The following is a 14,980-nucleotide window of genomic DNA, read 5'->3' as shown; positions in this document are numbered from 1 at the left end:
TCTTGAGCTGTTCTAGTTTTGGTTAGAGGTTCCCTAATTTACAGTAATCTTGTCATTCTTATGTAGTTCCTTCCTCACCTAATGATTTTGAGGGATTGCACAGAATATTTGGAATATCTGTCAGTTGTTTATGCTCCCGCGTGTCCAACAGTTTCCTTATTTCGGTCTTAATTTTCCCCTAACTCCATATGGCACTCTAGACAGTTCACCTGCAGGCTGTGGCAGAGCTATGTGGCGAGAATGCTCGGATCCAGCTCGTCAAGCGCAGCCAGCCAAAGTCCTCGGGCCTAAGCTGTCATTTTTTTTTCAGATGCTGGCACAGCTGTTTGTGCAAACCCCCTCTCCCTGCTATACTTCAAAGAAAACATTTCACCACAGACCAAGGAAGTTGGTTAAGATCGCGAGTGAATCTGTGACACACGAATTTCAGCCTTAAAGTTGCCAAGGATACTGGAAGAGTTACGTTTGGCTTGCAGGCATTTGTAAATTGCACTCCCAAAGAAAGCCAATATTGTGTTTGGGATGTGTCATTCATACTGTAAAATTCTGAGGATGTCTGCTTGTTTTCTATTTGCTTTTATTTGCAGCTTTTTGTTCAGCTGGCGCTCATTCATCCTTTTGTGTGTGTGCATGTATACATGCAGAGTGGAGTCATCACCTCATGTTTGCTATGATTAGAGATGGTCTCTTTAATTCCACTTCACCACATGTTGGGATTCATTTGCGTTCTTTGTCAGGAGTTAATGGAGTTTTGCGCGGCTCGCTCTGAAAGTCTTTGAAGACACCAGACCTGATGATGTGATGTGTATACAGCCGCCAGCACTATTGCTTCTGATTGATTTGTTGTCGTTTTGGTTTGCTCTTTTGTTTTGTTTCGCTTCATTTTTGTCATATTTCTCATATTTGAATAGATTCCTGGATGAAATATCATTCTGAGTTTTTTTGTTTTTTGGTTGTTGTTTTTTTCATTACACATCACTGCATCTATCAAAGACTACAGACACTTTCCCTCTGTTACTTTTTTCCCCTCAGCACAAATAGAAAGATTACAGTTTCTATTTCTTCTTTTTACTCACTGGATAGTTGTAAACAAAGTTCTGTGTGTGTTTGTCAGCACCCTACATGATTACAGATACTGACAATAATATTACCCTTTTTCAAAGAGTTAATATTGGGGATTAACTTGCACAAGCGAAAGCGCAGACAGTTACGTAAAGAAATCCAGACTTTTTCATCGCATTCATTATTTATTATTAAAACATGTTTTACGTTCTGTCATGGTGGAACCACAAACATCTGCATTTTTTTTTTATTGTACTGTAAGTGATGGAACAACAGTATTACGCAAGTGTAAAAGTGTAAGGAAAATATATTTTATTTCCAAATTAAAGATTGGACACATAGCATCTATGAAAATTAGTTTGGACTATAGCCAGACAATCTAAGTTAGATTTAGATCTGACTTTGTGTGGACCGTTCGACCTCATGAATATGTCTCCTAAATATCCTATTACTTACCTCTGAGTGTAAGTTTGATTGAAGGTGAATCACCATCTCGGGACTAATCGCATTAAATGATGGTGACATGTTGCACATGGTCTGTTCAGGGTGAAATGCAGTGTTTTTTTCTACACTAACAAGTAATACAGTCTAATTTTGGTGTCATCCGACCAGACTACCTTCTTCTTGGTTTATTCCGACGGTACTACTTCTTATTTTTTACTTGAGCGAGGATAGATTGGAGGAGGGCATTACTAATTATCATCTTCTCTATAGTTTCTCCCACATAAACTGTGGATCACTGCTGTTTCCTTTCTCTTTCAATTATGCACTACTTTTTTTGTCTATCATTTTAACCTCCTTACATGAAAGGATGTGGTTGTAAAATGAATGTGGGAAAGTTTGAGGTGTATTGGTTTCATGGTAATGAAAGCTGCAGTTCAGGGTTGCACATCTAATCTTTATGCAATATTGTCTCTCGTTATGATCTCATTACATAGTCAAAACATGCACACTTTAAAATATGATATATATATATATATATATATATATATATATATATATATATATATATATATATATATATATATATATATATATAAAGTATTTAGGAAAGGAACTCACAATCTGATATATTTCATGAAGTTACATTGAGCAGGCAGAAAAAAAAAAAGTTATGCATTTGAATATTGATTTTGTGACTTCTGGCTTCACGCTGAGCTCTCTGCGATATTTCCAAGAAAGCGAAAAGCGAAACTTCATAAGCTCAGCAGAGACGGAAAGCTGATGTTTTCCACAGAGGCATTCATCATGTTGTGTCACAAACACACACATACACAGAAGTAAATACATCCTCATACACGGTGCCGTCTTTTTGGATGTGACATTATAGAGAAGAAAGCCAGAAGATCTCTTTTTTTTTTTTTTTTTTTTCCCCCAGTTTGATTATCATATCAGGCATTGTTTACCCTCAGGATGAACATTCACCTAATGACTTATATAAACACACAAACATATTGAATTCTTCTTTTTGAAATGTTGCCGCGCTGCTATGTAGAAGTACAATAGGTCCTCAATTATGTTTTAAATAAGTTAGCCTCCCTCTATCCAATTTCAAGCCCTGGAGCAGCTCGCAGTTCTGTTTTAGTAATTATTTCAGAACAAATTAGTTTTCCATAGTTGCTTTTAATGTGTCTGAATCAGGCAAAACTGGATATAGAGGCAGTTTAGGAGTCTCTTGGTATTTACAGAGTGCGAAAACCTGTATTTAATTGAGTGAATCAATAAGTGCTCTAATGCACTGTCAAAAGACGTGGAGAAATGAGCAATCTGTTCAGCTGAGCCCAGGTTTTAAGCCTTGTATCATTTATTCTGAGTGATGAATGTATAAATTTAAGGTTTTTAGAAATAAAAACAAGTTGTTGTAGTGAATTCATCCCTGGAGGGGTTTTGAATGGGAAGACTTAATGCTTTGCTTAGCTCCACTGCCGTTTCATGCATTTTAAGTTAAAATGGCATGTCTACATTTTTCAAATCAAAAGCCCCTTTTCTACTTCATACATTTTTAAGAACATTATGCTTTTTTTTCCATCATAGCTGTTTGTGTGTGTGTTTTTTTTTTTTTTTTACAAACGTCTTTCCAGAACTAGCCTAAATCTTTTACAGAATGTTATTTTCCTCACTTTTAAGGATCTGCTCCTCACATTTCTTCCCCATACAAGCAATACCTCCCTCCCTTTAGTAGTCGCTTAAAACGCACCATTATACCTGTAAAGCAGACATTCAGCGTGGCCCGTTGTAAATCTCCTCCAACGCTGTTTCACAGTTATTCTACATCGCAGCACATCCAGATAACCTGGAGGGCAGGAATAAAGAAATGCTCAGAAAATTAGCATTAGTGGATCTTTTACCCCCATTCCCCACAAATGAGAGCCAGACCATTAACATTTGTGTGTTTTCATTATGTAAATGGTGTTAGTACGTACTCACAAATTGCCAACAGGAAAGCAATAATTTTCTCCTGGTGATCATAATGTTTCCAAGTGCATCGTCTTGATTATGACACACTAATTACATATTGCCTCATCTCTTTTCTTTTTTTTTTTTTTCTTCTGTCTTGCCCTACAGATTCAGAAAAACCAAGGATCTCTAATGGTAAGTTTTATTGCTATGGAATAGGATGCAAGAAGCCAGAGGTCTCCTTCTCTGCATATAGTCTGTCACTCTTGGTTGACTCTCTCATTTAAAAAAAAAACTCACTCAGATTGGATTTTTGCAGCAAATTATTAGATTATGCCTAAACTGCTGGTATTACATTAGGTGCTATAATGGAATAATAAAAACCCTGCTTTGCCTGAGCTTGCTGCATGTGATTAATCTTAGTACTTTTTTTTTTTTTATCACACAACTGATTTCCCCTATTGCCAAGAAATTCCATGTAGGCTAACGTTTCTCCCCCCCCCCGACTCCTTCTGCTTCTCCTCGTCAGCCTCTCCAGTTACTGCAATGCATCGTTGATGAGGTGAGTCGCCTTCTTATGTGCTTCTGCATCTAAAGTCAGTCCTAATGGCCCGGAAAGCTTATATTTTGTTTCCTAATGAAGCAAACCACTCAGGCGGCTTTGCTCCCCATTCACTCAACCCTTCACCCTATGCAACAGCCTCCGGCAACAGACGTATGCACATTACTGTAGTAGAGGCTGGACTCGTCACGAGTGACAGCCGCACAAAAACACAGTTCTGAATTCTGTGGACTACAAGAGCCAGAATTATGTCGTAGCAGGATTTTTTTTTTTTCCCTGCCTCTGTTATGTAAAAAGGTAATGGCTGTCTTGTAGGTGGAGGTTGCGTCCTTGTTTCTGAGAAAACCTGTTTGAAATCAGGAGTACATGGGAATATAAGTCTAAGCAAAATCGTAAATAAAATATGCGGCGACTTTGAAAGAAGACATTATGTTATGCGTAGATGTCACATACCACAAGATGAGGCCTTGAAATTTATCCAGAGCTGGGAAATGTTTTCAGTCCTGTTTGTCCAACTATATTCGCTAGTTTATCCATCCATCGAACTTTCCTTCTTTCCTCTTTTGCTTCCATATTGATTCAGTAAATGAAATGTGAACTTTTGTGTTTGATTATGAACTCTTTAGTTGAATTTGTATATGAAAATATGCAGAAATCCTAACAAGTGTTGTATCAGCTACTCATCCTCTTGAGAATAGGCTTCTGTTACCAATTAAATCTAAAATGTCACTTTTTTTGTGCCAGACTAACACACAGGGTAAACCCACCTAAGCATGTTTGTTCTTTGATTTATTGCCATGCTGTCGTCCTCATGAATACTGTATGTGAGCGCGCACTGCCCCTCATCAGAACCAGCAATCACATTTTCTTCATTTTTTTTTCCCCAGCGCTTTTTGCTGACATTCACTAACAGCCAAAATGCCTCAACAACAACAGCCACCCACTGCCCCCATCACCAGCCATATTGCACATTAAACATACAGTGTCACTTGTCCTTAACTGCCTATGGATTGGCCGTAATTAATAATTAAATGCTTTTGGTTGTAATGGATTGACCTGGGCTGAACTGTTCATTAGTCAGCTAGACGTAGCGATCACTCAAACTATTTTTCCCGTGCCCTTTGCTGTCTCCCCTTGAAGGGAGAGAAAGCGCTGTGTTGTCCCTGCCGGAGCAGCAGAGCCTTACTGTCCCTGCTAATTTGGTGCCTTCAAGGAGGAGACAATAGGATAAGCGCTGTCTGGAAAGATGGAAGTCACTTTGAGAGAATGTGTATCCTGACTAATTAACTATTTAGCTGAAGTACATTGGTAATCGTTGAGGCACAACTAGAGTGCGGATGCTGGGAGAGCCCTACTGGGTTTATTTGTGTGTTGAATATTAAGTAGAAACCTAACAAATTTGGACATTTGACACATGGCAGCAGAAATGTAGGTTTTGTTATCAAAGTAAGCAGGAATCAAAAAATCTGTTTTAACTCATTTTTTGTTGGGAAAATGAAATGAAAGTTTACTGGTGAAGAAATCCCAAGAGCTAAAATTTACAGTATCGTTGTTAAGATATGCTTTTTGCTGAATGAGGTAGTCATTAATTATAATAAAAGCTAAAGTTCGAGCTCCTCAGATATGTTTAATTTCATGTTTTGAATTTCTTTGCAGGCTTAGAAATAAAAGACTTGCTAGGAGTTGAAAGAAATCATGTTTTGATTATGCATTTTACCTTATAATGCATCAATCGTAAAACTAAACTTGCTTTTGTTTAGTAAAAGTTCAACAAAGATCAGGGACATAAGCTTTGAAATATAAATAGGTTTTTATTTTTGTAATGTCTTAATTTTCTACTGACTTTATTCTACTACCTCCATCAAACAGCCTGCAGCATGTTTTTCTTTTGTACTTATTGTTTGTTACTTTTAATGGCTGAATCTGAATTACAGGCAAAGAAAAATCGGAACCAGTGATTCAGAGGAAAGATGAAGCTGTTATTGGCTGGTCTGAAATGAACTGGGTGCGACTCTACCTTTGACTGAATTAGTGAAAGAGAAACTTTTATAAAAAACTCTTCTTATTATTTCTATTACAAGAAATGCCTCAATATTTTTAAAGAAACCACTGAATGATATTAGAATCATAATATTTTTATTATTTCTCTCAATAGAATGAGTCAGAGATGTCAGTGTTTTATCTAAAAGTTTCTTATAGGAATTTTTTGTTTCAATTACATCTAAAATATTATGAAGATGACATCTTGGGGTGTTTTCACACCTGGTTGTCCGGTAGATTCTGTTCGATTGGGGACCAAAATTACAACAATTGTAACATTTTCAGCTAGTACGGTTATTTTTCACACTGCACTGTGTTAAACAAACCAAACGAACCTGCCAGCAGACTTTATTGTAATTTTGCTACACTTTGTCCAACATTTTCTTGTATTAAAGGCCTTGAAAAACACTGATAAAGATTGTAGACAGACCAGAGGAAAGCAAATAAACTGTTATTACATAGCAAATAATTGCTGCTTTATTAACCTTTATGACACAGAGAATGGGGCTCGTTTAAGACCGCATGTATGTTTAATTGACGTTAATTTAGTTACTCTTCACTTAGATTGTTTTAGTGTGTCCCTGAGAAAAACGCTCGCGCCGCTGAGCCAAGGTCTTAAATTGGAAGTTCTCTGCAGTCGTTCGCTCCATCTGTCCGCTGTCCTCTCTCATTAATGTGCCGGCTCTCCTCTGTTTGTTGAATAGCAAGCGGCTTCGCTAATAAAGAACTCCCACTTTATTCTCAAGCCTGTAATTACTGATCTAATTTTGCCTAATAATTGCTTCATGGCAATGACATGTATATTTACTCGTACCCTCGTAGCACGCACGCACGCGAACGCGCCGTCTTACAGTGGAGCAAATTGACAAGCAGAGGAATAATTTAAACAGACCAGTCACTTTCATCAGCCTGCTTGTCTTTTGTGCCATCGCCTGCTGCCACATCAAAGCTGCAGCAGTGTTGCGCTCAGCTGGAAACATGAATAAATGCATAGCGTGTTTGTTTCTGCGAAGAAAAAAAAAAGGTGCATTAAGGTGCTTGCAGATATGCAAGGAGTGTGGACAGAGGTTTAATCTGCACAAAGGATGCGTTTACTTGCTTGGTCAACTCTTTGAACATACTCTGGGTTTAATTTTGAGTGTGCATGCAGACTGTAATGCCTGTCCGGGGTTTCACCATCTACAGTCGGGCTTGTACTGTGTGGTGCTCAAGGGCATTTGTTTGTGGGTGCAGGTTTTGTGTATGCGCTATGATATATTGTTCATCCAAGCGGTGACGCGACTGTGAAGTGCAGTGAGATTATGAGGGAGCCGTTCCTTTGTTAATTTAAATGGGTTCATGCATCATGCTTTGCGGGAGGCTGCCGATCAGAGCATTAAGGAATGGCGAACACAGCCCAGAGGTGTTTTTACTGGCCCAGCAGGGTTGTGCTTGTAAAGAGGTCTAATTTTTGGCATTTGAATAAACGCCTGGCTTTGAATTCAGATATTAAGGTTTCGTGTGTGTGTATACATATATAAACAATTAGTGTTTTTTTTGTTTTGTTTTTTTTGTGTGCAGATCTCTGGAATTAGGATCTACTAAATAATCTACCTACCAACTAACTTTTTCAGATTTTTCCCCTTAAATCTGATTTAAGTTCTATTTAAAGCCCACATTACCTTGTTTTATGTCGCAGTAGTTCAAAATTGATTAGATCTTAAAAGATGGAGGAGACAAAACTTTGCTTCACTTCTTTTTCTCTGTTGGAATTGTCTACGATAGCTGCAAAAACGAGAAAAAGCACTATTTGTTTTATTTTACTGTTCTGCTGAGAGCACAGAACAAGAACAGGAGCAGAATAAATGGAACAAAATGAAGTGATGAGGTAAAGCGACGGTTGCACAGATGGTTTGCATGACATGCTTCAGAGAGCCAACGTTGACAAAGTACATGTCAAAAGATGGGCACAGGGTTCAGGTCGTGGGCCTTTTCTCCCAGTTTTTAGTGGGTTTTAATTCAGACATGCATAATAGAGCATTTTAGAGGTAGATAAAACAACCAGTAACCCAATGTTATGTCTGCCAACTTTCTATGGATTCATATATACTTTTTAAATGTGCTACAACTATAGCACATTTTTGAAAAGTCAAGTTTATTTTTATATTTTGAATGTATCTTAGTGGGTGCATCCAATGTGTGTTTAATTTCTGCACAATCTTTTTTTCCAGTAATTTGACACAGGAAGATATCCTACAAAGCTGGTTCCCATTCTGCATTTATCAGCTGGGGAACAAAACGCTGCCATGTTTTAAAAGCAACAATATATTTAAAAAAAAAAAAAACTCATACATGAATACCTTTCCTTCAGAAATGTGGCCTTGATTTGAATGACCTGAAAACGTTCACAGCAGCTTTTGTCATGTTGGTTTCTTTATCTGGTTTCATCTTTCTGTGAAATTTGATGGATTGCTTATATTTTAAACCTAAAAGCCTCTTCAGATCCTGATTCCTTTATTTCCTCTTCATCCAGCGCACGACTGGGACCAGAAAATGGCCCTGACATTTTTTGGCCATGCCGGCCCACCATGAGTATGTCTGCAATATATGAAGGCACGTGAAATACCACAGGATAGATGTTCATGTTTTGGGGATTGAAAGATTAAAATAAAGTGCAGCACCCTGCGATTGCAGGAGTAACAAAGTCTAACAATGTCTACTCCCAGAGACTTTCATATCGGCCACAGTGTCACAGTTACCATCTTTAAATGAAAGTGGATGTCAAAGAAATTTCGGTTTTATGAAGTATGCTTTTTATACAAATACACAATTGTGCCCATAATGAAACCATGTTTAATTCAAAGCAATGTTTCATTAATATTAGATGATGATAATAACTGTAAGCTGTAACACCTGGAGACTGGAACTTTATGGCAAGCTAAAATAACTAATGAAGCGGTCTTCACACGGACTTTGCATTGACTTCCATTTATTTTTTAGATGAATCTCAGCGCTGACCTTTACCCTAAACCTAACCATTAGCAGTATATAATCCTAAACCTAATCTAAGCTAAATTCACTCCTTAGACCCTCCTTAGGCCCAAAACCCGGGCTCCCTAAGAAGTTACACACATGGAAGTGGTGTGTTTGAGGGGTTGTCTTTAAATACATCCACAGTTGTGCCGCAGCAGCTTAGTCATGACATCATCATCATCATGTGAGCATTCCCAAATTTTTTAAAGGCTTATTGAGCTTGGTGTGTGTACATTTCTGACCTAGCAGAAAGTAAGAGTAAAATATATTTTTTTTTTCTGTCCATTATTGAATTGTTGTTTTCTATATGAATGGGTTTGTTTCCTCCTGCAGGACCCTCCAGTTCTTCCCGTTGGACAGTTCAGTGAAAAGTTTGTTCACTTCATCACTCAGTGGTGAGTCAGACGACCAATATTTTTTAAATTATTTGTACTTAAAACACTTTCAACTCTGTGTGCTCCGAGTTTTGGGTGATTTTATATTACATTTGTGTCGTTTTTGTGACCAACAAAAACCGACGGCTCTGACTCCAGTGCGTCAGACTGAACAGTTCAAAATCCCGCAGGCCATATTTGTTGTGAACGGGCCAAATGATCCTGAATGAATCAAGGGTATTATAGTGTTTAATGGCATTAAAGTGCATGTCCCTGTGTGTGTGTGTGATTTCATTGTGTCGTAGTTGGCTTGAGCCATAATATCTGGGGCTGCTAGCAATGGATTAAAAGCTGTCCCTTTGACAGTGACTGCTTTTCTAATGCGCGAGGACAAAATCCAGTGTTTACCCTGTTTTGCCTCTGATTCATTAGCCACTTGTAACCTTTACAGTTAGGCAAACATTTACATGCACTCCCAAACCACATGCATGCTCTGTGTATGACTGTGTGTGCTCAGTGCTCGCCGGCAGACCACGGCAGCTGCTGTTTGTCCCCCGTGGCGGCTGTGTTTGCTCACACAGGACACCTCTCTGCACAGGTGCTCCGTCCAGCTTTGGTGCAGCGTTTGTACTCTACTGTCTGACTATTCTTAGACGGTCATGGCCCTTTCATTATGATACATAAAGCAGTTTCACGACTAACTGCACACAGTCCCCCGTGTCGGTCGTTCTGACGGATCACAGTAAACACAATATGGAGGACACGCACACACACACAAACACAAATTCTCTAATTATGTGGAATAAATTACCTGTGTTGTATGGCTATTCATTCTGTCTTTTTTCAGCGTCTGTGGCATGAAGGATTTTGTAGAAAGACTCCTTTCATGTATCAATTTATTAATGAAAGTATGCATATATTAATGGAACAAAAACAGCTCTTTTGCACTTTGCAATACAGCGAATGATGACTGGATAAACTCTCCGCTTGTGTCTCTCTTTTCTCAGCATGCGAAAGAACCCCAAGGAGAGACCCGTACCTAACAATCTCCTGGTAAGTTAAACCGTCTTCTGAGGATATAAAAACATAGTTTTTTGTTTTTGTTATAAATGTGTACAGATGGTGTCAACATTCATGTGTTCTGGTAGAGTTTCAAGTAGTTTCATCTGTGTCTTTTGGAAATGCGGCTGTTTCTGGCAGTGATTGAGGCGTCTTGGGTCAAGGACCCGGCATGTTGGTAGTAGCGTGTGGAAACAACATGAATGAACTTTTTGCTACCAAAAAAATTATTTTATATTGCGGAAAACCTTGAGGGAGGTTGGAGACCTCCTTCAAGAGTATTTCTTTCAATTTTTCCACTTTAAAGGCCGTCACAAGTGAACCACACCTGGTTTCACGAGATTCACATCATCTCTTTGTTGAAAAACCTGGTTTCACAACCTTGTAAAAAGTGATTAGTTGACATAAAGAAATTAAAATAAAAAATTAAAGCACAGTTAGTGTCTGGCAAGCGTTGCACCTAAACAAAAAGAACGACAAGTTCTTCATTGCTTTATCGTATTTCTAAATCCAAAATCAGTTTTATTCAGTAAAAGTTGACTGATAGGTTTAAGTCTTAGGTAGAAACTGCTGTATTTGTTTGGCATTTCATTAAAAAATACCAGGTTTACCCAATTATTAGCATTAGCATTGAGAATAATTTCATTACAAGTTTACATCAAATAGTTGGGTTTCTTTGCACTATTTAATTCATAGTTTTTTGTTTCGTTTCATTTAGGTAATTTGTTTTTTAGAAAGAACAAGTAAAAGTAACAAAAACACATCAGTAAATGTTGTCCTTGAAATATTAGGAAAAAAAACAAAACAAATATAAAGAATCCCATTAAATCAAATTTTGGCAAGCAAGATTAGTTTTTTTTTTTACTTAAAATAACTAATTTGTTATTTTATTGCCTACTTAAGCTTTAGGGCTCATTTAATTGGGAATGATTTTGGCAATAATCAGAACAGCACCAGATTATCTGAAAAAAAAAAAAAAAAAAGAAAAAAATGGCGACTTTGCCAAGTTTTTGCTCTTTCTGTCTCGTCTGACAGCCAAGCTGACGCGTCTCTGGCCCGGTGTGACCTCGACAGTTTTCTCACTTCTGGCATTAGCACGCAAAGCCGGACATTTACTCTAACGGGCTTTTAAGAGTTGCAACACAGTCAGGATTCTGCGTGAGGGAGCAATGACAGCGACTTGCGGGTCCACAGAGAAACGAGTGCTGAAGGCTGGCGTTGCCAGAACAGAGTGCTGCAAGGTGTAAATGCAGAGCCGCTAGCAGATTGCATGTTCTCAGTCTCGCACCAGAAAGAAGGAGTAAAGTGAAATGTTGGTCGAACAGGGATTCCAGATTTATTTGCTGCTTTAAATATCGATTTCCGTTCACGCGGAACTTTCCATCGGAAAGTAAGTGTTGCTTCTCGTCGTTCTCGCACATTTTAACCTCTTAACCATGTTTTATTGCGTTCCACAAAGCGCACGCAGCAAGTTTTTAATTTATAAAACGCACCAATTAGATATCAGGTTGTAATGTTCCCTTCACATTGCACACAGGATTGAAGATTCGCCCAAAGCGTCACTCTGACCCCACAGACTTGTCCTCATAGTTCATCCTTGAGCTTTTTTTTCCCCTTTTGTTTTGCCCTGGATAGTGTCTCTGATGCCCCACTTGTCCCCAAGCACAGGGTGTCCCCACTCTCTCCTTCTTCCTTGTGTACAGTCACAGATTACTAGACCTGATGTGTGTGTGTGTGTGTGTGTGTGTGTGTGTGTGTGTGCGTGTGTGTGTGTGTGTGTGTGTGTGTGTGTGTGTGTATATATATATATATATATATATATTCCTTTCATAGTCACAGATTTTGTCCTTACAGCTTTCACATTCTTTGGGACGGGTCAGTGCTGTTCCAATCCAGCTGTTTACGTCGTCGTCGTTCCTGTCACCGTTTCTCTTTTTTTCCTTTACGTTCTCGTTGTAACACGCTCATCTGTGATCCCGGAGCTGTTTGTTGAATGTTCTCTATTTTTGACTCCATCTCCCCTCTATCCTGCTCGTCTTCTACTTTACTCATATATTTCTTTCCTTCCTGTAGGCCTTTCATTTCTTTTCCTGCATGATGACCTGAGATACAAGGTCACGGATGCCTGCCTGTGTGTCACCACTGTGCTGATTGTCTTTCTCTCTCCTCGTCTTCATTGGCCCTTTCCTCCGCACCTCTCATTCTACGTCTCCATTCCTCCAGCCTCCTGAGTACATTAAAACTCTTTTCCTATTCTATCTGTATGTTAATGCACCAAGTCACCGCTCCTCTTCTCTCCTGTGTCACACACAAAAAGTGCAACCATTTACTCTCACGTTTTTTTGTTTTTTTGTTTTTTTTATCTATGGAAAGTAATGTAGAAAATCACACAATAGCGCAGGGACTGAGCAAATCATGTTGGTTTATGACTGTATACACTCACCTTGCTGCTATTTGTTTATCATTAGCTTTCAGCTTGTGTTCTCTCTTATCAGTGGCGTAGCTGTTCTCGATGCTATTGTTGTTTCTGGGACTACATCCCATTAGATGCTCTATGACGAGACAAACCTTTTCATCCTGCTGACTTTATCAGTGTCCTAAATTAAGGCAGCTATTGAAAGGAGGTATATTTACTACACAACACAAATGTCTGAAAGAGCATTTACCTCAGCTAAGTCAAACCCAGTTCAGACCAATACACCTCTGTGAAAACTTTCTAGAAAATGTTGCCGTCGACTATTACTTTATCACAAAACCTGAAACATTTGTTGGCAGTTTTATCCCTCATTTAGTTCATCCAGGTGCATTTATCCATTTTACCATTTTCAAATGTAGCCCAGCAAAGATCAGGCTTAGTTAGCCCTGTGCCTCTAAAATGCGTTTTGCAGTTTTTATATAATGTATATATTGAAACAAAATAGTTTGTCTTCTTCTCATGATATGGACAAAGTATTACTGTCTTTAAGACGTAGAGTATCCTCACTTGAGAGCAACTGGAAAAATCTATTACTTCTTGGTCAACAACGTCCCTCCACAAGCCTGCATTTAGTTTCTATGGTAACCAGCCGCTGTACAATCTCACGGTTAGCAATAGTCATCACTGTTTCTATTACAGTTTTAGGTTTTATCTTAGATATACACGGCTGCAAAAGGATGTAGGGTTTGCAGTAGTCATCTGGCAGAAGGATCCCAGTTTCCACCATGCTAATATGTCCAGCTAGATTCAAAGACGTTGCTATGGAGATATTCCAAAACACTGTAGCAAAGAGGTTACTGCTTGATAAATATCTTGCTGCTAAAACTGACACAGGATGTCAGTTTTAGCTACTAGGAGTCGTATCAGTCTTATTATCATATCAAAGGTCTGAAGAGTAAATTCTGTTTATCAGGAAGTAGAATATTTTATTTTAAAAATATGTTTTTTCTCAATTTAAAACATGTTTTTACTGACAGAATCAGTTTTAAACATGCGGTAATCACACTAAGATAATGACTGACAACACAGGAACAAGCAGGAAACAACTATTTAAAGCGAGATTGTCAAAGAGTTGGTCTCTATAAAGGTGAACTAAGGGTTTGCACACTATTTGGATGTCTAAATACGTGGCTGGAGCCTGAGGGAAGGTTTCGACGAATTCACGAAATGGAGATGTGCCCCAGCAAAGGAAAACCTGGAGGTCAGGTACCAGAAAAACAGCCTCATCATATAACCAGACAGGGAGTACCTCTATTTTTGGACATTCATTATTTACTTTCTGGGTACCCGCTTCGGCTTCTGCTCCAGTTTCAGTCTGATCTCTCAGCTTGGTCTCTCCTGGCTCACACAGCTGCTGTCTGCCCAGGGAGTTCACTCTGAGACTGGAAGGCTGTTGGATATTTTGTTGTTGCTCTCTTGGAAACCAGAATTGCAAACAATCCTCTCCTTACTGCTTACTTGGCTCGTGACAGTAACGTCTAACTCAAAATTCAATAAAAGAGCCACAAAGATGGGGAAAGAAGCAAATATAAGTTGCACCTGACTATAAGTTGTATGACTAGCAAAACTATAAAAACGTATGACTTGTAGCCTAGAAAGTTTCAACTATGTTGATCCACACTTTTAGTCCAGCTGAGCGGACAGAAATGTCCTTGCACTCTACTGACTTTATGCTCAAGAAAAATGCACAAAAAACAGCATTTTGCCACATCTACATAAGATGGCATTAGGAAAAATAGGTTCTGTTTTTACAAACCTATTTGTTTTCCAGATTATAAGCAGGAACTGGCCTGAAGCAGACGTCAAGGACTCTGAGTACAGTGTAATTACCAGAGAATAAAAGGACAAGGTTACAATCTGTTGAGTTTTAACCTAATCAGATAATAGATCATAACTTTAAAAAGCTTTCACGGTTCACAAAATGCACTTAGTCATAATAACATCATTGTCATTGCTTTATGGACAGTCTCAAGAGCACAGACAGTAAAATTAAGATCA

General features: G+C 38.5%; 1 protein-coding gene across 1 annotated transcript in view; it reads left to right on the top strand.

Annotated features, from left to right (window-relative positions):
- map2k5 (mitogen-activated protein kinase kinase 5) overlaps positions 1 to 14,980 on the top strand; it is a 57,817-nt gene that overhangs the window by 31,182 nt on the left and 11,655 nt on the right. Inside the window, exons 18-21 of the mRNA XM_014998652.2 lie at positions 3,628 to 3,654; positions 3,989 to 4,021; positions 9,407 to 9,468; positions 10,455 to 10,500. Of these exons, the coding sequence (XP_014854138.1) occupies positions 3,628 to 3,654; positions 3,989 to 4,021; positions 9,407 to 9,468; positions 10,455 to 10,500 (168 nt within the window). The remainder of the gene's footprint in view (positions 1 to 3,627; positions 3,655 to 3,988; positions 4,022 to 9,406; positions 9,469 to 10,454; positions 10,501 to 14,980) is intronic.

This window comes from Poecilia mexicana, unplaced genomic scaffold, assembly GCF_051168715.1.
Source record: "Poecilia mexicana isolate PSO_F unplaced genomic scaffold, ASM5116871v1 scaffold_3, whole genome shotgun sequence".
Taxonomy (NCBI): domain Eukaryota; kingdom Metazoa; phylum Chordata; class Actinopteri; order Cyprinodontiformes; family Poeciliidae; genus Poecilia; species Poecilia mexicana.
The sequence above is the reverse complement of the archived record's forward strand: the minus strand, read 5'-3'. Positions and strand labels throughout refer to the sequence as shown.